The sequence below is a fragment of the Tribolium madens genome, unplaced genomic scaffold (genome assembly GCF_015345945.1).
Source record: "Tribolium madens isolate multiple individuals breed KSU strain unplaced genomic scaffold, Tmad_KSU_1.1 Scaffold_91;HRSCAF=231;Tcas5.2_LG7, whole genome shotgun sequence".
Taxonomy (NCBI): Eukaryota; Metazoa; Arthropoda; class Insecta; order Coleoptera; family Tenebrionidae; genus Tribolium; species Tribolium madens.
This window is the reverse complement of record NW_025401063.1, coordinates 16,258,097-16,280,736: the sequence shown is the minus strand read 5'-3', so window position 1 is coordinate 16,280,736 and position 22,640 is coordinate 16,258,097. Positions and strand designations below refer to the sequence as shown.

At 28.4% G+C, this 22,640-nt stretch overlaps 1 protein-coding gene across 2 annotated transcripts in view; it reads right to left on the bottom strand.

Annotated features, from left to right (window-relative positions):
- The window catches only part of LOC123010850 (transcription factor AP-2-epsilon), a 64,838-nt gene that overhangs the window by 7,613 nt on the left and 34,585 nt on the right, over positions 1 to 22,640 (bottom strand). For both annotated transcript variants that reach the window (XM_044408011.1, XM_044408010.1), the window contains exon 2: positions 2,580 to 2,891. In XM_044408011.1, coding sequence (XP_044263946.1) covers positions 2,580 to 2,891 — 312 coding nt within the window. The remainder of the gene's footprint in view (positions 1 to 2,579; positions 2,892 to 22,640) is intronic.

The window sequence follows — 22,640 nt, the reverse complement described above, 5'->3', positions numbered from 1 at the left end:
AATAATAATAATAATATTGTTTATTTAATTATGCCATTTACTTGTTCTTAGTAAATAAATAACTGATTAAGCATTAATTATTATTTTTTCAATTTAATTTTAATTTTATAAAATTGTGAATTTTTATAAAATAATTTGTTGGTTTTTCTCAATTGAAAGTAAAATCGGTAACTGAGCTTCACTTCAAACTAAATATACTGTTAAATAAGAACGTTTACAATGGAAAATATTTATTGTTGTGGTTTATGGGTTCAGCCAATCTTGTCTACGCTAATTGTACATTAGGCGCAAGCCTCGTAAAGTTGTGTGAAACACCCTGTATAAAGAGGCTTGTCCTGAGTGACCTATCAACCCACAGCCTAAACCGCTATAGGTAAAATTTTGAAATTTTCACAGTAGATACCTTTTATAATATAGGCATCAACTAAGAAAGGATTTTTGGAAAATCAACCCCTAAAGGAGTTAACTGGAGAGGTGAATTTGAAGGTTTAAAGTTATATCCATAAAAATTGGCCTTTAGGCTTTCGGTTAAAAAGAAAAAAGTACATGTTTTAGAATTTTTGAAAATTAAACCTTGAAGGGGGTTGAACAAGGGTAAATGGTAGGTAATAAAATATCCGATTTTTTAATAAAGTTAAATCTATGAAACTTGGTATTTGGGCTTTCAGTTGAAAAGAAAAAAAAACACGTGTTTCAGGATTTTGAAAAATTTCATCCCCAAAGGGGTCAAACAGGGGATGAAAATTTGTTTAAATATTTATAAATTCGTTATTCTTGAAGTTATATTTATAAAAATTGGGATTTAAACTTACGGTTAAAAATGAAAAAAAGGTGATTTAGAATTTTTGAAAATTCCACCTCCATGGGTATTAAACATGAATGACAGTTTATATTAAAATTTGTCATTTTCAAAGTTAAATCTTTGAAATTTGGTATTTAGGCATTCGGTTAAAAATTAAGAAATACGTTTCAGAATTTTTGGAAATTCCAATCCCAACGGGGTAAAATATTCGTATTTTTTTTTAAAGTTAATTCCATGAACATTGGTATTTCGACTTTCTGTTATAAACCAAAAAACACGTGTTTCAGGATTTTAGAAAATTCCATTTGTAAGGGGGTTAAACAGGGGATGAAAATTTGTATCAAAATTTGTCATTGTTAAGTAATTTCCATGAAAAATCGTCCACTTTGATATTACATACATAAAAATTGTTATTGGGGCTTTCTATTAAAAACAAAAAAAGCATGTTTTAGAATTTTTGAAAATACCACCTCCAAGAAGGTTAAACAGGCGATGACAGTTTGTATTAAAATTTGAAGTTACCAGGTGAATAAAAAGTATAGAACCAAACGTTTTTTGCATAAACTATTTATTTTTTTGGAAAAACTAATTAATAAATGATAAAAAAACGATACAAAAATATTTTTTTAGAAATTTTCTATTGTTTTTGAGTTCTACAAAAAATTTAATTTTTTTAAATAGCAACCCACTATAAAACTATTTTTCTCATAAAGGTTATGATCTAAGGATTACAACTATTTATTTCATATTTAATTTTTTCAAATTTTTTTTACATAAATTGCAATTTTGACAAAAAAATCGCATGAATCAAAAACAAGACAAAATTTCGTTCTCAAAATACGATCTCATTTTTTATATTACGTTAATTTATACAGAATGCGCCAGAACTCGCGCCCCAGAGAAGAAGGCTATCATCATATAAGGTAAGATACCAGGAACATGGAAAAAATGTTAAAAAAATTCTATAAAAATTTCGGAGTTATAAGAGTTTAAATTTTGCACTTTGACTCTATTATTTCTCTATTAAAAGAGGAAACAAAGAAGCTGTAGCCTAAATTGTAACTCTGTTCAATATTATTTGTGGCTTTTATTGGCAAAATTTTTGTACTTTTATTAAATAATTGTAAAAAAAACATATACAAGATCATCAGTATCATTAAATAAACATAAAAAAATGTCAAATGTCAAATGTCAAAATTTTTTGACAGATAGAAATTTTTAAACATTTTTTTCTCTGGGGCGCGAGTTCTGGCGCAGCCCTGTATATGGACTTCTATCCACCGAAGCAAAGCGCTAAGAATGAGGTGTTTGTGTGGAAATCATTATTGTTTGAGATTAAAGACTTGAAATTTTGCAGTCTTTAAATAAGTTATAAAAGACAGACTTTTTATTTTTACTACGGCGTTAAAAATAAATTATGTGTTGTTACTTTTAGTTAAATAGTAAGTTTCTTAGTCCCCCAACAGCTAGTATTTCATACGCGTGAAGTGCGAATGTAAAAATTGATCATTTATCTTTTGTCTTTACAAATTTTTCTTAAATTTCTTGATAAAAAAATGTAGTTTTCCCCCCCGTGTTGACAAAATATGATCGATCCGAGATGAAGGAGCGCGATCCTGACATATTTGTGATGTCTTGACATAGTTGCAACACTGAATACTTGCCGGAGAATGTCAGTTATCCCGGAGCCAGATAAGGCGATTCAAATTTCCGATTCTTCACCCCTCATCGTTGTGCGGAATGCGTCGCGATTTTTAATTAAATTCGAGGTGCTTACCACGTGCGTATGGTTGGGGTCGCCCTCGCGGGGCCTCAGTCCCAACTGGTTGTAGTGGTGGAGGCCGGAGAGGCCCCCATACGGATCAGTGAGGTACTCGAGGTGCTGCTGGGGCGGCGGACTAGGGGGGTGGTGAAACGGTGGCGGGAAGTACGGCGGCTGGAAATCCGGCTGCGGCAGCTGGTGTTGCATGGCGGAGCTGTGGTGGAGCCCTCCGGAGCCCCGGTGGTGCGCCCCGGAGCCGCCCGCGCCGTAGCCCGGAGAACTGCCGCTGAGGGCTAGAGAACCATGGCCGCCGGCCGTCAGGCGCTCCTGAAACAAAATTTCATAATAATAATGATATCTTGATTGCCCAACAGATTTCTCCAATTACAGGACAACATAAACATAATAAAAACAATTAATTGTACAGAAAAAAATAGAAAACAATCAAATAATACAGAATAAAGCAGAAAGTAAACAGTAATAAAAAACTAAAATAAAATATAATAAAAAAGAAAAGATACTTTTAGAAAATCCTAAATATACCCTTACATAAAAATAAAAATAATAAAGTAGACTAGTTACATACAGGGTTATTCATAAATATGAAGCAATATTTGAACCTCAAAAATTACCTATAAAATGATGTTAATTTAAATAATAACTCGTGTCCTATCTCTACTGATAAGAATTTTACAGCCCTCGGAATGTGGGTATGGAAATTTGATTTTTTTGTAATAACTTTGGAACTATTTGACCAAATATTATAAAATTTGGAACATTTCCCTGTAACAACATACTCTTTAAACTGGTAATCACGAAAACCGGATACATCCATTCAATTTCCGGTTCCAGCAGTTGCAAGTCACATTTTCTGTATTTTTCCATTTTTTTGCTCTCTTAACACCAATTTTTTTTTGTCCAAATAGATAGAATAATCAATTTCGAATAAAAAACGCATAACGTTTAATACCCGTAAAATGGACCGTTTCAAAGATATTTTAATTTAAACTGAGGACTGCACAACGCTGAAACCAAAAAGTAGGGATTTTGAATGGATGATATCCACGGTAACAAATGACCATGGTCTCACTAAAAGCTGTCAGGCATCTGTCAACTTTGACATTGGACGATTATTAGACAATTAATCGAAAATATTTAATAAAAGAGTTTACCTCAGATTCCAAACATAACTTAGAATAAATCCAAATGGATCTCGTAGCATTTAATTCATAATTTATTGTCAAAGTTAACAGATGCCTGGCAGGGATTTATGTACCATGGTCATTGGTTGCCGTGGATACCATTTATTCAAAATCCCTACTTTTTGATTTCAGCGTTGTGCAGTCCTCAGTTTAAATTAAAATATCTTTGAAACGGTCCATTTTAGGGGTATTAAAGGTTATGCCTTTTTTATTCGAAATTGATTATTCTATCTATTTGGACAAAAAAAAATTGGTGTTAAGAGAGCAAAAAAATGGAAAAATACAGAAAATGTGACTTGCAACTGCTGGAACCGGAAATTGAATGGATGTATCCGGTTTTCGTGATTACCAGTTTAAAGGGTATATTGTCACAGGGAAATGTTCCAAATTTTATAATATTTGGTCAAATAGTTTCAAAGTTACTAAAAAAAATCAAATTTCCATACCCACATTCCGAGGGCTGTAAAATTCTTATCAGTAGAGATAGGACACGAGTTATTATTTAAACTAACATCATTTTATAGGTCATTTTTGAGGTTCAAATATTGCTTCATATTTATGAATAACCCTGTATGATTGCCAAATTGTAATTTAGCTCTATTAATTAACTTGGCTAAGTTGTCAGCAAAAATGTCACATTCTACCCCAAATAATTGCAGTTTTTAGACATCACAATTCAATTAAAATCAATGACCGTTTACTTACGCCTTTACGCCATCAAACCAACATTGTAAAATGGTGACCAAATTAAAGAGCAATATTCAAGTTTACTACGTACAAGTGAAAAGATAAACATTTAATAGCACTGACGTTATCAAAAGATTTAATATTTCTTAATAAAAAGCCTAAGGTTTTGTAGCAGAATTAATAGTAGCATTTATATGATCATTGAATGTAAGTTTAGCATCAAATAATATTCCAAAATCTTTAATAAGTTTTTTCTTTCAACCATTTCATTATCAATGTAGTATTCATAAAATTGTATTTTTTTCTTTTTACTGTATGATATAATACTACACTTGCTTGTATTTAATTTAATGATAAATTTTTAAGTCATCAGCAAACAATTTGTAAAATGAATGATTAATAACACTAGTGATATCATTATGTATACTAAAAAAAGTAGGGACAAAATTCGATCCTTGAGGCACACCTGAGTACTGCACAAAAACTGAAAACCTTTATAACAAACAATCTGCTGCCTATTATTTAAGACTTAAAAAATTCAATCATAGAAGCTGAGAAACCAAAAGTTTGTAATTTATGTAGCAAAAGTTTATGACTTACTTTATCAAATGCCTTAGCAAAATCCGTATAAATAACATCGACTTGCTTATCTTGATCCAATTCTTCCAATATAAATTGAGTTACAGTAATTAAATTAGTTAATGTAGAAAATTATGTGAGAGTATATTTTTCTACAAGAAATAAAAAAGACAAATTATCAATTTTTATTTTCTTAATAGACTTTTGAATTTTTATTATAATGGAAATGTGTTTAATTGATTTATTTCTTTTTAATCTCGTGTAGATTCATGTCAGAAAATAGGGAAAATCTTCAATTTTGCGATCCGATGTATAATTAATTGATAATTAGTCAGAATTAAATAAAACTGAAAATGTATCAAGATTCTCTATCCTTTACACTCTGTTCTTTACGGGGTTGAATCCCGGTCGACAGTATAGTAAAATCGTTTTCTTAAGACCTACTAAAAATTTTATAAGGAATGACTTGAATTTGTAACCCTCCATAAATGGCACGTTCCTTTGCAAGTGTTGCTGCACCCACTAGAATAAAACAGGGCCGTATTTAAAACCAAAGTAGTGGTATTAAAAAAAACAGTTTGTTAATAACAACCGGGATTTTTTAAATTTCTTAAAATACTTGACTTTAATAACAAAACTACATCAAAATATTTCAAGCATTTTAGACAAAAAAAAAGTAAGTAATCCGGTCCTGTTACTCTTAACAATACCGCTTTTAACATAAAAGTAATAAAATTTTTAGCAGATCTTAGAAAAACGATTTTACTATACGAGTGGCAAAGATTCAATGGAAACAAATTTACAATTTAATTATTCAAGCTATTCATAGTTATAAGAGATCTTATAACTATCCACCATTAATTTTGTTCTCAAAATATAGAAAAAATTAATTATTAGGTATGTACACTTAAAAAATATAATTTTGTAATTTTCATGTATAATAACTTTTATTATTTTCACTATTATACCAAACATTTTAGTTGTTTCGTTCAGTTATATACTTGTAAAGAAAATAAAAACCAGTAATTTGTTGTATCCTTGTTTTTATAATTAATAAAAATGTAAAAGCTTATGCACGATTCTGTGGGTAATTCCTGTAGTATTCCACAAAAGTGTATAAGGGCTATCAGCACTACCTGCTCTTTCAACAAATAATAAAGATCAAAGTTTCAATTCCGTATTAGCCAAATTCATAGGGGGTAAAAGGGTTGATTATTCTAAGGTAGAGGTTTGTGGATGAATTTCTTATATTTCAGACCAACATTTATTAAAATTAAGGGCTCCAATTATAGTTGTATAAACTGCGGAAAAGCCATTACAAATAAAAAAAATTACGTAAGCATCTCTAAAAGGTGGTGCCTTATGTTTGAAAAGGAACCATAATTATTTTCACAAAGACAATTATTTATTGTTAAAAAAAGTTTTTATTTTATCTTTTGCCATGATATACGAAAGAATTTTGAAGGATGAATAATTTTTTTATACAAAGATGTTCATTTTATTTTTTAATATTATTATTAAAATTTTTCACGTTGTGTGTAATAAGTAATAAGAGTACCTATATTCTTTGTAAATGTGAAACAATAGGTTATTGTTATTATTATAAACATTTTATTTTAATTCATGCTAGCTGAATTTCTTTTTAATTTATAAAAATTGTTAGTAGTATATTTTTCACAAACCATTTTCATTTTTAAAAGTATGAAATTTTTGTTCTACAAATTTTGTTTGAAGGAAAAGTAAAAAATTATTTTTCGGTTATGTCATCACTTGGTTTTGCTTCACGTCAGCCACAGTTATCTTTTGGTCAAAATCCCCTTAATAACAATGACAAAAATGAATATGCAGAGTGTTTGCTAAACCCGCAAGGGAAGAATAATTTGCTAGCAAAAAACGGATAAATCAGAATTGATCACTTTGTAATCTCATTGAAGCGACAACATTCACGTTTAATCGCCTTGCTATTATGATAGATATTCTATTTATCCAATTATCCATTCATTGATTCATTCATATTCATGGCATAACCATTATTATGCTTAGAATTATTACAGTGCTTCCTTTCATTGGACTCAGGAACATAAATTTCTTTGATAAAATAATTCGTATCACCGATGACATCTTAATATCACCGACAAATTCGTAGGTGCTGAATTATTTATTGATGATCATAAAATTATAATAATTATTTTGCGACTGCAGGTGATCCCTGTTATAATATAATCAAGAGAGTGACGAGAACTTTCAATTTATTCGAACAGATGGATGAATTACGAGCTAGAATATGAAGCAACATGTTATTGAAATTTTTGTAACAAGTTGAAAAATTATCAGACTTTATTAAAAGTAAGCAATTAAAATAATGATGATGTATAAGGAAGAAAGTTTATCGTCTTCCAAGAAAATAAAAGATATGGTGAAGCTAATCAAAGTGTAATCTTGATGTAACTTGTTTCTCAATACTGGAAGCTTCTGAGTATATAATAAAGACCATCTATTTGCAACTGTATACTTATGTTTCTCCTTGCTTTATTAAAAATGATTACGGGTATGAACATATTCCTCATCCACAATTAATATAATCATCTTACAACGGTTTTATAGACCTACGCACTGGTTCCTGACATAAAAAATTTGTAAAAGCTATTAAAGAAAGATAATAATTTGTAAAATTTCGTTTATTTTAGACACATAAAATGTCAAAAACTAAAAAATAAGTATGTTATATAAAAAAAAAACTTGTAGATATGCTTTTAGGCAATTTTTCATTTAAAATAGCTATAACAATTACATATTGATAAATTTCTATGTGAAGCCGTTATTTTGTTGAAATAGTTTGAGTCAGGTTGATTTCCGGCTTAAAATTGAGCCAAATCGATTGGAAATAGCACAAATGGCTTCATTTCAGCCTAAAATTTACAAATTTAATCTAAGTAAATATCCTTTTTTAACTGTCATCTATAAATACAGGATGCGCCAGAACTCGCGCCCCAGAGAAAATTTTCAAGTAAGGTAAGATACCAGGAATATGAAAAAAAAATGTTTAAAAAATTCTCTGTCAAAAAAATTTTTTTAAAAAAAACAAAAAACAAAAGGCCACAGATAAGATTATACAGAGTTACAATTGCAAAATTTAAACCCTCATAACTTTCAAATTTTTATGGATAAAATTTTTTTAACATTTTTTCCATATTCCTGGTATATTACCTTAAATGGCATTTTTTTCTGGGGCGTGAGTTCTGGCGCATCCTGTATAAGATAAGAATTATTTAACTTTTTTAAATTTGGCTGATTTCAAAATTTTATCATCATTCAAAAATTATAATTTGCGAAAATGGCTACTTTTAAAATACAGGGTGTCCGAAAAGCCGCGCACCTCTTTGGAAGGGAGTAATTGGGAAGTCTCCCAGAATACTGAAAAAACGTTTAAAAAATTCTATCTGTCAAAAAACTTTGACATTTATTGATATTTTTTATATTTATTTAAGAATACTGACTGATGATCTTGTATTATGTTTTTTTTTATAATTACATATTTAGTAAAGGTACAAAAATTTTGCCAGTAAAAGCCACAAATAACATGAATAAAGTTACAATTTAGGATACAGTTTCCTTGTTTCCTCTTTTAATAGCTTGAAGCAAAAAAACTTGAAAAATTCTATTTTCAGCACAAATAAATAGAGACAAAGTGTAAAATTTAAACTCTCATAACTTCGAATTTTTTTATAAGTAGATTTTTTTTTACATTTCTCTCGTTGGTAAGCATTGCCAGATGATACAGTGTCACGGAGGTGCACGGCTTTCCGGACACCCTGTATATAAGTTTCTTCGACTAAAAAGCCGTCTTTATAGAAGATGAGAACAAAGGCTATTTAGTTAATTTTTAATGGTAAATTTGTGCTAATTTAATTAACCTACCTTCAGAAGAAAGTAATAAACTTGGTCATTGATTTAGTTTTTTGAAAAAAAAAAACAAGCAAAAATAATTCAAGCTAATATCAAAGAAAATGCTCTTAAAACTGATTTTTCTTTTAATTCTGGACAAAAAAAAATATTTTCATTATTTACCTAATTTTATATTTGTACCTACAGTATAAAATATTTTTTCTTAAGAAAATGTATCTTGATTGTAACTCTTGATTGTTTATAATTAACAAATAAAATAAAAACAATTAATTAACAATTACAAAACAGATTGTTTTATACAATTAGTAGGTATAAATTAAAAAAAAAACAAGAACAAATAAACACAAAAATAAATAAACAAACCAAAATGACCACATATCTTCACATTTTTAAGATGCGTTTGACTTTCCAGTTTACACCAATAGAAGTGGAAAAACTAAATACTTAACTTTCATCTACATATAACAATAGAAAAACTTAATTTTTTTCAATACTTCATATTATAAACATTGAAAAACTAAATGTAATTTTTTTGTAACTTAATCGTATGTTGAAATTTAAATTTATTAATACATTTATTTTTATTATGACTTCTTATCAAACCATCTAGTTGACTTAAATACCTATTTCGGCATAGTTTTAATTTAAGAATTTATAGCTCATAATTTATTTTTTTAATTAATGAAAAATATGTCAACTTGATGAAAAAATTTTTGGAGATTTCCCCAACCACCTGTTTCTCCCAAGCATTATCTCCCCTTGATTTATAGCAGACTTATCCCAAAAACTTTCAACTTTTAATTAGTTCCATTTCTTGTCAAGTTAACATTTTATTTGTCGATAACAGAAATTCCTCCGATTCCCTCGCTGACACTTGTTATAAACTCAACATTTAACGATTCCATCCAAGTATTTATTGATAAATAAAGTGTCGTTCGAAATTACAAATCAGTGTTGTTCGCGTCGCTTAAAAACTCACCAATTCGTTATTTCCTGACACCCGATAACATCTACATGGTGTTTATTAATACCGTTTAAATTTCGTGATGATGATTTATGCCGGACATAAAATCACATTTCACAACACTCCCGAAGCTTCACTCAACTCACTCACTCAATCACCACCTCAAGGAGTGACGAGGAGTAGTGTAGAGTTATAGTGACTAGCAGGGCAGCCCCAGGGCAAAAACACGTGGCCGCGATAGCGGCCGAAAACTCACGAACTTGAGGCAAAAGGGGGAAAATTATGATTCCCCGATATGCAAAGGACTCTCATTATCATCTAAATTAATTTATAATTAAAAAGCGAGTACACGACATTATTATTTAATTACAGTTAGCATAGTTTTCTTATCTGATTTCGTAGACAGTGAAAATATTGCGTGCGCATTCTAGCAATTACGGTAAGGTGGGCAAGTCGATGTTCGTAATGAGTTATTTCCGTTTTATTGCCATTGGTTGGAGGCTAAAAAGCTTTTTCCGGTTAATTACAATATTTGGAGGGGGTCCGCAAATGGGGAAAAAGATTGCTTAGTTTAATATACATGGAATAATATTTCATGTTGTTTCAGATAATTAATTAATGTGGCAAGTTTATCTAAGATCATGTTTTAAATGCTTCCGGAGATTTGCGTAATCCGAATTCGAATATTTTAATCCAAGATAATCGCTCCAATACCGTTAGAAATCTTGAACAATGTTTCAATACCGCATTTTTAATTGTCAAATTATTTTTAACTGTTACAGTAAATGGAATGATACATGACGTGTTAAAATACTAGTCATAACTGCGATTTAACAGTTAAATACACACTAAATAATTTACTAAAAATAATTAATGCGACAAATATTTAGCTTTCATTGAAATGAAGCTTCTGTCGCACTTTATGTTTTGATTAAATTCTTTAAATTACTTAATACAACTAACTATACGATAAAATTTAATTAAAGTTACTACGAGTTGCTTATTTAATAATTACACGTAGGTACATGGAAATTATGAGCAAATTATGTTTTTATTTTATGTATCTATTACAGTGTCGTAATAAACAAGAAGTTTGCATATTATTTTTTTTATGATTGGCACATGCTCTTTATTTTTGAACCGGTTTCCAATATATTTACAGTATACACTAATTTTATACTCGCCATTTGTAGATATTTGTACCAATTAATTTATTTATTAAAGTGTCGTTGATTTCTATACATCAACAAGGAGTTTTTAAAATGTTTTTAAGACATATTTAAATAAAACTTTTCTCAACGCGCTAACTTAATATGTAAGCAATACAAGTAAAATTAGAGGTACTCATCTTGTTTAGCAATTCAGATAATAATCAAGATATAATCTCGAAAATAATTTACTAATTTTGCACTTCTTCTAGATTCAAGTAGTTCCTCATTAAAAAAAAAAGAAAACGCTGCTTTTTTAATGAAGAAAGCAAAAAATGTTCACTATTGAAATTTCGGAAATTATAAGATATAATAGGTTTGTTAGAAGGTTAGTTAAAATTTAATCAATAATTATTGTTTAAATTTATTTATAATCTAATTTTTAGATTATAATTTATAATCTAATTAATATTTAATTAATACAAAAAAAATCTAATTTTTTTATACTTTTACCTTTTTTTTTCTGATGAAATATCCTCGTGTGAAGTGTTCTTCGTGTGTATGTAGTTTGTTTTTGAACAAAACTTAAGCAAAATTAACCCCTGTTATTGTTAAAAAAATCTGGGCTTTTTCTTAATTTAAGACAATAAAAAACAATTCTATTTTAATTATTTGCACAAATTTTATATGTTTGCATGAAATATTTTTTTACTTAAAAAATGTGTTTTGATCGCACATTTTAAATTTTAAATAAATTTGACAATAGATTAATAGGAGTACCTATACCTATGTAGTTTTTAAATCAGGCAAACGAAGACATTTCATAGGGGCCATTTAATTTATTGCAAAGTTGGCAACCCCTAGCCCGCCACCTCTAGAGTGTGGGTTTTGTCTATGTTGGCAGCAGAAGTAACTAAATTTTGTCAAATTGTGACAGGCGTAGTAGTATGTGAAGTATTCTAACCCGACTTTTTCACAATCGTTATTTTTGATAGATTTGACACTAAAAAAACCCAATTGGATGTTTAAAGTAATATTAATATTAATATTAATTTTAATTAATATTAATATTAATATTAATAATATAATAATATTAATTTATTATTAAAAAAAAAAAAAATTATTTATTAAAGTAATATTAATTTTTGGAGAGTTCGCCTGTATAACATAAAATACCCAAGAAAGAAAATTCCATCAAACTGGGCAATTTAAAAAAAGTTAAAGTGAAAAGACGTACAATAATTTCTTAATTTCTTGCTGTAGCTTCCATTATTATACATTAGAGTTTCAAAATTATTTTTTTTTGAAGTTTTCTATGTCAACAATAGTCAAGTTCGATTTAAAATAGTTAATACTTTACACAAAGTTTTTAATATGTTGCCTATTTTTCCTCTTTCAGTCGGGAACAAATAAAATGGGCACCCCGTATGTACATATGTTGCAATCTTCAAAAAAAAAAAGATACAAAAAAGTAAAAACAAAATTGGGACACCCACCAGTAAAAAGGATTTATTTACGCAAATACAAATTAAAAAAACATTTTTTGCCACAAATATTGAATATATGCCATTTTTGCTTTTTTATTTTTTAGATAATTTTAGTGTCTTAGTTTTTTTTTAATCCTATCTTTAAATCTGAATGTTTTCACATGTTTTAAATTTTTAGTTTATTAATAATTATAAAAACATTTTAACGATTATATGACTATTTTTGCAACAAGTTTCTTTTAGCCAAATTGTAGTTTTTTATTCTATTTTGTACTCAATGTTAAAGTGTGCTTTTATCAACTAATTTCAGTAGATAAAGTAGTCTTTTATCGTCTAGTCTAGTAAATAAAGTAATTTTTTTCTACTGTATTCAAGAAATTCTGGTAGGTGAGTACAAAATATAGCGAAATATTATACACGACGATAAATATTGTTTATTTACTCGTTAAAAAAGTCCACTCATGGATAAACACTTTCTTTATCGTCTTGTATAATAAATAACTACATTTTTTTACAGAAAATCTAGTCATGATTATTCATTGTCAGTGTTTTTAGAATAAATTTTCTTTTACTGAAACAATAATTACGTATAATAGAATTTAATAGACAATTCTCTTTTAATCACGAATTTGTTTACTGTTTTTTATATTTCTATATTAATGTGTATGTGTTTTTACATTCTTTAAATAAATTTGACAGTTTATTAATAATTCATTTTTTTTTTTTGAAAATATCACATTTGGTTTATTAGTTGTGAGACCACCTTGAGCAAATCACCAAAAATGTCTCATATCAATCATTTAAATTCCTCTCATATATCATCGAGATAATTAATTTTTTCACTGTGTCTAGTAGCTACTACCGCTAGCCCAAAAATTCTTTTCCTCTTCATAAACTTGAACGGTAAATCGATTAAACTGACAAGCTAATTGATTATTACCAAATTCCTTTGATTGTTTTATATTTGAAATTCTGTCCAAGTGTCTCAAAATCTCAAGTCATGCTTTCCCAATAATTTATTAATTCCTAACAATAATAACTCAGTGGCCCATTTTATCAGTCCATCGGTCATTTCTTTCCATCCCAATTGAGTTGCCCCCTCTCGATATTAGGGCCCACACGTGTTGTGGCCTCACGTGCCCTACCTTGACCGACACCTGTTATTAGAACATCGTATCAAAGCAAACTTGGCTCTTCTCCAGATTGAAATTGCACATACATCGAACTCAACTCTGTAATTTGATGATCTAATGGAATTGTTTTGGCGTCTAATGAGTTTTTTCTGTTCACATGGAGCACAGTTTCGACGCTTCGTTGGTGGCGAGTGACATCTACTTGCAGACCATTCGAGCAGAACAATAACAAATAGTTTATGGACACGAGCTTGTGACTTACTGACTTGAGAAAAATAAAGGGAAAAAATAAATTTAAATATTTAAAAATAAATTTACACATTTATGAATTTGATTTTGATTTTATTTTATATTTATTTCAGCCCTTAATAAATTCGAATTTAAAATTAAAGTCGTAGTTTAAAATTCGAGCGACCATTAGGGTGCGAAAATTTAATAGACCGAGATTTTTCTTTAAAACATTTTTTAGATTTCTGCTCCAATATTAATGTTGGAAAAATTTTTGAAAACATTAAATTATTAAATAATTTTTTGACATTTAGCTAACATACGAAATGCCATGCGACATACGTCCTCGTGATAGAAAGACTTTTTGATCGCACTGTATTATAATTGTTTTCTCTGGATTGTTTGTTTATCTAAATATGCAATTATTATTAAATTAATATTAATATTATTAAAATAATTGTTAAAACGTTTTGATTGTTGTAAAACCATATTTCAGTTTGACAATAATATCTACATTTTTTGCATATTATGACTTCTTGCTCTTCTGATAAACATCCCGTGTTTTCCTCACAACTGGACTAATTTTCACCCAGTTACCTTATTTTTATGAACTACTTTTTTCTCAAGAATTTATTATTGTCGGATAAAATTAAGTAATCATCAGATTTAGTACAATTTATTGACATCTTGACAATAAGCAGGAAACTAATTTACAAGTTTTTGTACAATTGATTTCGTAAAAAAATTGTTTTTTCATGATAGGTCGTCACTCAAAAACAAATTACTATTGAAAATTGCCTGTTATAAGAATAAAGATTTTTATCTGACAAAATCGACATGAGCAAAAAAATGTACTTGCTACATTTTTGATAATTATTTTTAATTTTATTTACCTTAGAAAGGTACTGATGTAAAAATTGTGTTAAAACCTCAACGATAATGTAAATATCCGGATTATTTCGCAATTGTGGCATTTATTGTTAGTTGCGGTAAACGGTTATTTATGATGAGTCCCTTTACCTCGGTCGAACCCAACTGCAGATTATACAGTGGAAAGAGAGAACAAAAAAAAATTACATTTAATTCGATAAAAATTTAATAACTACCTTTTTTGGAAAAAGAAAAAATTGAGCCCCTGCATATAACACATATCTTTTATTAAAAAAAATAAGCAGTTAGTTTCCCAGATATTTTAGATCGAGTTTACGTTGTAATCCCCTTAAGAAGTGGTAGAAGAGATTAGTTTTTGTTAGAAAAAATTTGAATTGTGAGGTGAGTCTTGTCCGGACGAAGAAACATTAACAACATAAGAGCTTTCATTATGGTTAAATATCATCAATCATATTTTATCGGAACGCTAACGCTAATGTAATTCTACTGTAACAGTATAATATAATTATTAAAAGGAAATTATTTTTGAGATTTCATTACAGTGTTATAAATGAAATGGAAACTATGCAATGATAATAATTATTTTCATTATTATTGACAATAAGAAAACATTAATTACAACTGCAAAATAAATTCACCATTAAATACTGTCATTCATTAATACAATAATGTAATAAAATAATAGTCAATGTGGTCAAATCCTGTCGGATTTGATTAAGAGTTTCATTTCTATTTAGTATAAAGTATCTTTTAGATTGTAAAAAATAATGTTCAGGTTCAGGTCACTTTAAGAAAGTGTTAAATGTACTGACTTTTTGATTTTCAAAAGAAGAAAAATTCTTAGGGAAATGTTTAAATTTAGTAGTAAAAATGCCAATCGAGACGTTTCAAAACATCGTGCTACAAAAGACAGTTGGGGAGACTAAGAAAGTGTCAGATGTAGCGGATTAAAAAATTTCTAGACTTGCAAAAAATATTTAAAAATTTCTCAAAGAAATGCTTAAATTAAAAAAAAATGTCATTCGAGACTTTTCAAAACATCGTGCTACAAAAAACAGTTGAGGAGACTAAGAAAGTGTCAGATGTATTGGTTTAAAAAATTTCTTGAGTTGCAAAAAACATTTAAAAATTCCTTAAATAAATGTAAGTTTCATTTAATTATTTTATCATTATAATAAAATACACAGAGTATATCTAAAATTTAGTTTGATTAATGTAATTAGTGTTTTTTCTATTACCTACTTCTATCATTTCTTTTGATTTTGTTTTGTACCTGAGTTTCTATTTTTATATCATATTGTAATAAACTTAAAAATTGTTATTGACGTGAATAAACATCTATCTAACATAAATTTTAAAAAGACAAATTTATTTATATTTAATTCGTAAGTTTTCATTCAAGGTGATAATATACCTATGTATCTATTTACCTAAGTTTTTTATTCCAATTCTAGATTTATCTACCTATACCTAAAACTTAAAACTCATTGCAAAAATATACTAAAAGAGATATTCTGTAGAAAGTAAAATAGCTTGCAAAGAATTTCTTGTATAACTTAATATTATTTTTTTGTTATATACATATTATCCGTTTTTTTTTAATAAACAATTCTCTGTCAAAATCAGAAAGAATTTTCGTTGTGGGTATGCTTTAATTCCAAATTTTTACTAAATTTAGTTCAAGCCGAGTCTGATATGTGTCAAGTGATGAACCAAGTAAGAGTTTTACAAAATATTTATAAATATTCTTCATATATAGAATCTGCTCTTTTCAAATATAGCAACGGCTTTAAGCATTATAATTATTAAAATAGATTTTGCACAAAATTTAAATTATGATGAAATAATAAATGAATTTGTCAGTAAAAAGCAAGAAAGATTTCCTTCTAAATTTCAAAATTTGGTTTAATTTTAACAAATTGGTACATTTTTATTTTTGTATTGTTTGTACAGGTGTCCATAGTCCATAATGTTTTGATTTTAATATGTCTAACAAAAATCATAATATAGCATTAAAAAATTTCTACTTATAAGAGCGCAAACAACTATTTAAAAAATTAGAAATTTTGAAAGCACAGATCAAATTGATCGTGATTTTGAAATTAAATTAGCAATGTTGCCAATCTTATTTTAAATTTACAGACTACTATCGTCACATATACTCGTAGTTTTTACAGATTTTTAATTTACCTACTTAATAAAAAATTGTATTATTCAGGGTGAGTTAGAACTCGCGCCCCAGAGAAAAATTTTAAGTAAGGTAAGATACCAGACACATAAAAAAAATGTTTAAAAAATTTTGACACATATTTTTGACATTTAACATTTTTTATATCTACGATGATCTTGTATATGTTCTTTTTATAATTATTTAGTAAAAGTACAAAAATATTGCCAATAAAAGCCACAAGTAAGATTAAACAGAGTTACAATTTAGGATACAGCTTCCTTGTTTCTTTCATGTTCCTGGTATCTTACTTTCCCTAGAGCGCGAGTTCTGGCGCACCCTGTATATTACAAAACAATTACCTTTTAAAAATTATATTTTAAGTACAGTAGGTATAAGTATTATTTTCGCATTTGAGATATTTTAATACTTTGAACAGTTTTTCTAGAACCAATAAAAAATCAGTACAAAATAACATTGTAATCAAACATCTTCAGTGATCTGAACAAAGACCGTTTCCAGTGTTACAACTTCTTACAACACTTGCTATAAATGAATATTTGCTAACAAACTGTTTAAAAAAAAGACAAAAATGTACTAAAACAAGGCTTGGCATTCTATTCAACATTTACCATTAATTTATTGTTACGTTGTTTTATTACTCTTAGTATTTTTACATTTTACGAAATACGATAAACATTTTACCTTTTACTCGTGGGTGGCCATTAGCTGTAAGTTATTAATTATTTCTAAACGGTTTTGAAATACCTAAAATTGAGCCCTAAGCATTATCATCTCTTCAATTTGGATTATTTATATTTAACAGACAATAGACCTATTGATAAAAAAAATCAATTTACAATAACCTTTGGCAAAACCACCGTTAGGTAAATGTTCCCAAGTTTCGCGATTCACATCTTGTGATTTTCCGATATTTATCTTCTCGCATTGTAAAAACTGAACCGAAAACCAGGAAATGGAAGCGTTTCTCCAATTGCAGCATAATGGAGGCATAATTCAGCGAATAATAGTCCAGTATAAACAGTCCGATCGCGTAGGCGTTTATACAAACAAACCGTCCTCGTATCATCAATAACACAGGCCGACAAAAAAAAGTCGTGACAACTTGACAAATTTTATATCATTTTGTTTGTCTCAGTAAGACAATTCAAATGCACTAAAAAAAAATTAAAAATCCACACTTTGAACTAAATAATTTTTTTTCTATATAGGAGAAATTCATGTTAATTTTACTTAGAATTGCATTTTTATAAAAGTATTTGTTTTAAGACTCTTCTTTTGCTTAAAAATGGTCAATTGCACCTTCTTTGTTCTAATTAGAATAAACAAAAAACTGTTTCTTTACTTAAAACAAACAAAGAGTACCTGCGTTCTAATTAAAGCAAATAAAGAGTTTTTTTGTTCTAAAAATGATCACTGATCATTGAGCAAAAAGGATCTAGAAGTTTAAAGAAGTAGCTTTAAATATAAGAACAAATCTTTTTCAAATTAAATGACTTTCCATTCAGATTCCAACCTGTTCACTTTGTTCTAGCTTTCTGAACTTTTTTTTGAAAATGTTCTCAGCAAATGCTTTCTTATCACTTTCGAGTGATGTTGAATGCAATAAGTCAGTTGCTTCGTGTGCAACTGTTATCACAACAACTACTACCTACAAGCTAACTGAAGCTAATCGTAGAATGTACCAACAAAATAAATCAGGTGACTTCTTGCATTCAACATCACTCGAAAATGTTGAAAAAGCATTTGCTCAAAACATTTTCAAAAAAATTTCAGAAACCTAGAACAAAGTGAACAAGTCGAAATCTGAATGGAAAGTGATTTGATATGAAAAAGATTTGCTCTTATATTTAAGACTCGTGCCTTAAAACTTCTAGATCCTCTTTGTTCAATGATCAGTGGGCATTTTTACAACAAAAAAAACTCTTTATTTGCTTTAATTAGTACGCAGGTACTATTTATTTGTTTCAAGTAAAGAAACAGTTTTTGTTTATTCTAATTAGAACAAAGAAGGTGCAATTGACCATTTTTAAGCAAAAGAAGAGTTTTAAAACAAATACTTTTATAAAAATGCAATTTTAAGTAAGATTAACATGCATTTCTCCTACCAGGTGAATAAAAAGTATGAAACCAAACGTTTTTTGTTTAAACTATTTATTTTTTGAAAAAACTAATTGATGAGTAATAAAGTACTATAAAAATGTGATGATTTAACAAGAATAAATTTTTTCGAAATTTCCTTTTGTTTTTGAGTTCTACAAAAAAAAATATTTTTTTAAATGGCAACCCACTATAATTTTTGTCATAAAAGCTATACTCTAAGGAACTATCTGCTTTATTTTTAATTTTTTCAAAAAAAAAATTTTCACATAAATTGCAATTTTGACAAAAAAAAATCGCATAACTCAAAAACAAAACAAAATTTCGTTCTGAAAATAGGATCACATTTTATATATTACTTTAATTTATACTTATTAATTATTATTTTCTGGAGGCAAATGATTAAAAATAAAACCGCAAGCAAAGCTTGATTAGCAAACCTTAATTTCAAAAAATCATATCTGGAAAACTACTCGGTATATTTTTTTGAAAATTTGGATTACAACTAATAAAGAGATGCTCTACACGATGGTAATAATGAAAAAAAAATACTCGTAGGGTTTTTCTTAGATACTTCGAACTTCTTCGAACACTGTTCGAAGAAAAGTTTGCCAATATTCAATCTCAAATTTTATATCATTCTTATGCCATCCCTTTAGAATGGTCTTTATTTGAAGGAAATCGGCGTAATAGTTATTGAGTAATGATTTTTTAATGTTAATTAAAATTCATTTAAATTAGAAAAATAATATTTAGTTCAGTGTGTTGACTTTTTGAATTTTTTTTAGTGCATTTGATTTGTCTCACTGTGACGAACAAAATGATATAAAATTTGTCAAGTTGTCACGACATGACTTTTTTTTCGCCCTGCGACATAAATCAACGAGTCGCCACTGCCAAAGGGGGACCAAGGGGCCACGACTGGAGGCAGGTCGCCCCGAGCTGAGTGGAATGCCGTCAGGCAAGTGCACGCCCTGATCGTCGAGTCCCCCCTTCACTAAAACTTGTGTCCCCACTTGCCATAAAGCGAACACACACTGCACGATTCAAACGGAAAATCTTACAAACTAATGAGTTTGGTTTCACGGTGGTTGAACGCCACGAAAGGAAATTTGAAGCAAGGAAAACACCTACCTGATTTATGGGGCATGTGAGCTAATTGAAAAATCATTCAGTAGCTTTTTTATACAGACAAGAAACACCAAATCAGGTTAATTTAAGAAAAAATTGGTAGGACAAACCAATTAATCACAATGTCTTGTAAGACTAGAGTTTTGATTTTACAATAAGATAACATTGTTTTAGCGTTAGAATATTTAAATTTTTCTTGATTCTGACCTCTTATGTTGCATTATGAATGTCTGACTTATCAGAAGTCAGTGGGTACTACTTTCTTGTCAGTCAAAACAATAATCTTCAACATCTATAGTTTAATCTAACAGCAAATTGTGATACCTCTTAATCTACAGGTATGTTTGTTCGCTGCAAGATTTATGTTTCAAGCACTTCCTGCCTATACCAATGTTTATAGCTTTGTATAGCTGCTACTTTATGTTGTAGTATAGTAAATATGGTAGAAAAAGTCAAAAATCTTGTAGTTTTATTAGGATTTGAAATATGATTTTTCTGTTTAACAGTTACTCATAATTGCTCTAATAAACTAAATAATACTACTTGTGTTATCTTAAATGTTACTGACAACTGTTGATCGTTTTTTTTTGTTTCAATTTCATGATTTTAGATGTGAGATATTTCTAAATATAAAGTCTGTTTTTTTTTAATGTAAATGCCAAACAGTCTTAGCGTTGGTATCACTAGTAAATTCATTCATGGTAATTTTAATAAAGGAAGTTGGCAGTTCTGGTTTTTTGAATTAATTTGAAAACAATGTCATTAAACGTCAACACAAAAAGTCGTCTAAGAAAATTTAGAGACGAAACACCAAAAAAGGAACAAATTCGGTATCGCAAAGTTTTTAGAAATTTGGAAACGAATAGTCCCCAAGTAGGGAATTAGAAAAAGGGCTCGTTAAAATGTAGACGAAATTTGTAATGCAGGTTTGCTAAACATTCTTAATTTTTAGCAAGAAATTGACAAGAATACAAAATAAACATGAATGAGAAAGCAAATGTCGGAAAGAACGCAATTAAATTAGTGTCTTGTGTATCGTTCTTGAGGAACGAGTTGAAAAAGTAACAATTTTGAAACTAAAGCTGAAGGAGGATTTATAAAATGCATCAACTTTGAGTTCATTTCAATAAATTACCAAAATTTTATTGCCAATCATCTTAATACTTGTATCTTTTGCTAAATAATTTTTTTCTGTTATACAGCCTTTTTGTAGCAAAAACCTCTATTTTGTCCACAACATTTTACTTATACTTGCGGTGTGTTTCTATCAAAATTATTAGCCCTGAATTGTGTCTTTAGACCTTAGGTAATGATGCCTGTCCTCAGGTATTTAATTATAGCGCTTTCAAAGAGCAAACAGGCACACAAGATTAATAAAAGTCAAAATTTTGACAACATTTCAATTTTAAAACATAACCATAATTTTTTAACAAAATTTCTAGGGACAAAAACAAACAGCAAACAAAATTTGTGGCTATGGAGACAAGATGCTACCAATTTTTTCACTAAAATTTTGACTTGGTAATTTCCATTTAAAGATAAAACAGACTTTACATAAAACTTTTCTCCCAACATATTAAATTAACAATAACATAAGAAACTGATAAATTTGTCAAATAATGTCAAATAGTTTGTTCATTCAATTGCAATTTTAAGATTAAAATTGTTATTAAGGAGTTTGTTTATGTAAAAAACACCCAAAAGATTCAATTTATTCAATTCCAGTTTTAAAAGTAAAAATCGGTATTTCATTTATTTTATTCTCAAGAGAATAGAGTATTAGATTATTAGTCAAAAACAAGGTAATATAAAGTGTCAGTTTATTGTCTGTTGTCACAAATGTGAGACCATCAAGAGCAAGGAATGAAAATTGTACTTATTAATACGAGTTTTTTCTTTTATTTAAACTTGTATTTACAAAATATAGCTAATTTGTGATTTACAAAAAAATAATTTCCAAATTTTAAGACTCATTAGGAATACAAAAAAATTCTTCTAGTTTTCATAATTTGAAGACATTCTAAGTATGTATTTTACTATTTAACATTTTATTTTATTTTACTTTCAAATTTCTTATTTCAATAGTAGATTACATACCGAGGTGAGAGGTGCTGCATTACAAGGCGGAATCTAATGACCAATGTGCAATAAGCTGATGTATAAATATTTGAAAATTGAGTCAAGTATACAGGGTGTGCCAAAACTCGCGCCCCATAGAAAAATTTCAAGTTTTAGACTTTATATTTTTTAACTTAATATTCAAAAATTCGTTTATTGTTTCATAAAACAAAATTATAAATATCCTATAATTTTTTTAACTAAAACTATAAGAAGAAAATACTAATTTTTTTATGAAAATGGTCTGTGTCTTTAAAATTATGTTGGGAACGTGGAAAAGTATGGAAACTGTACAGAACAAAGAAAAATTGGTA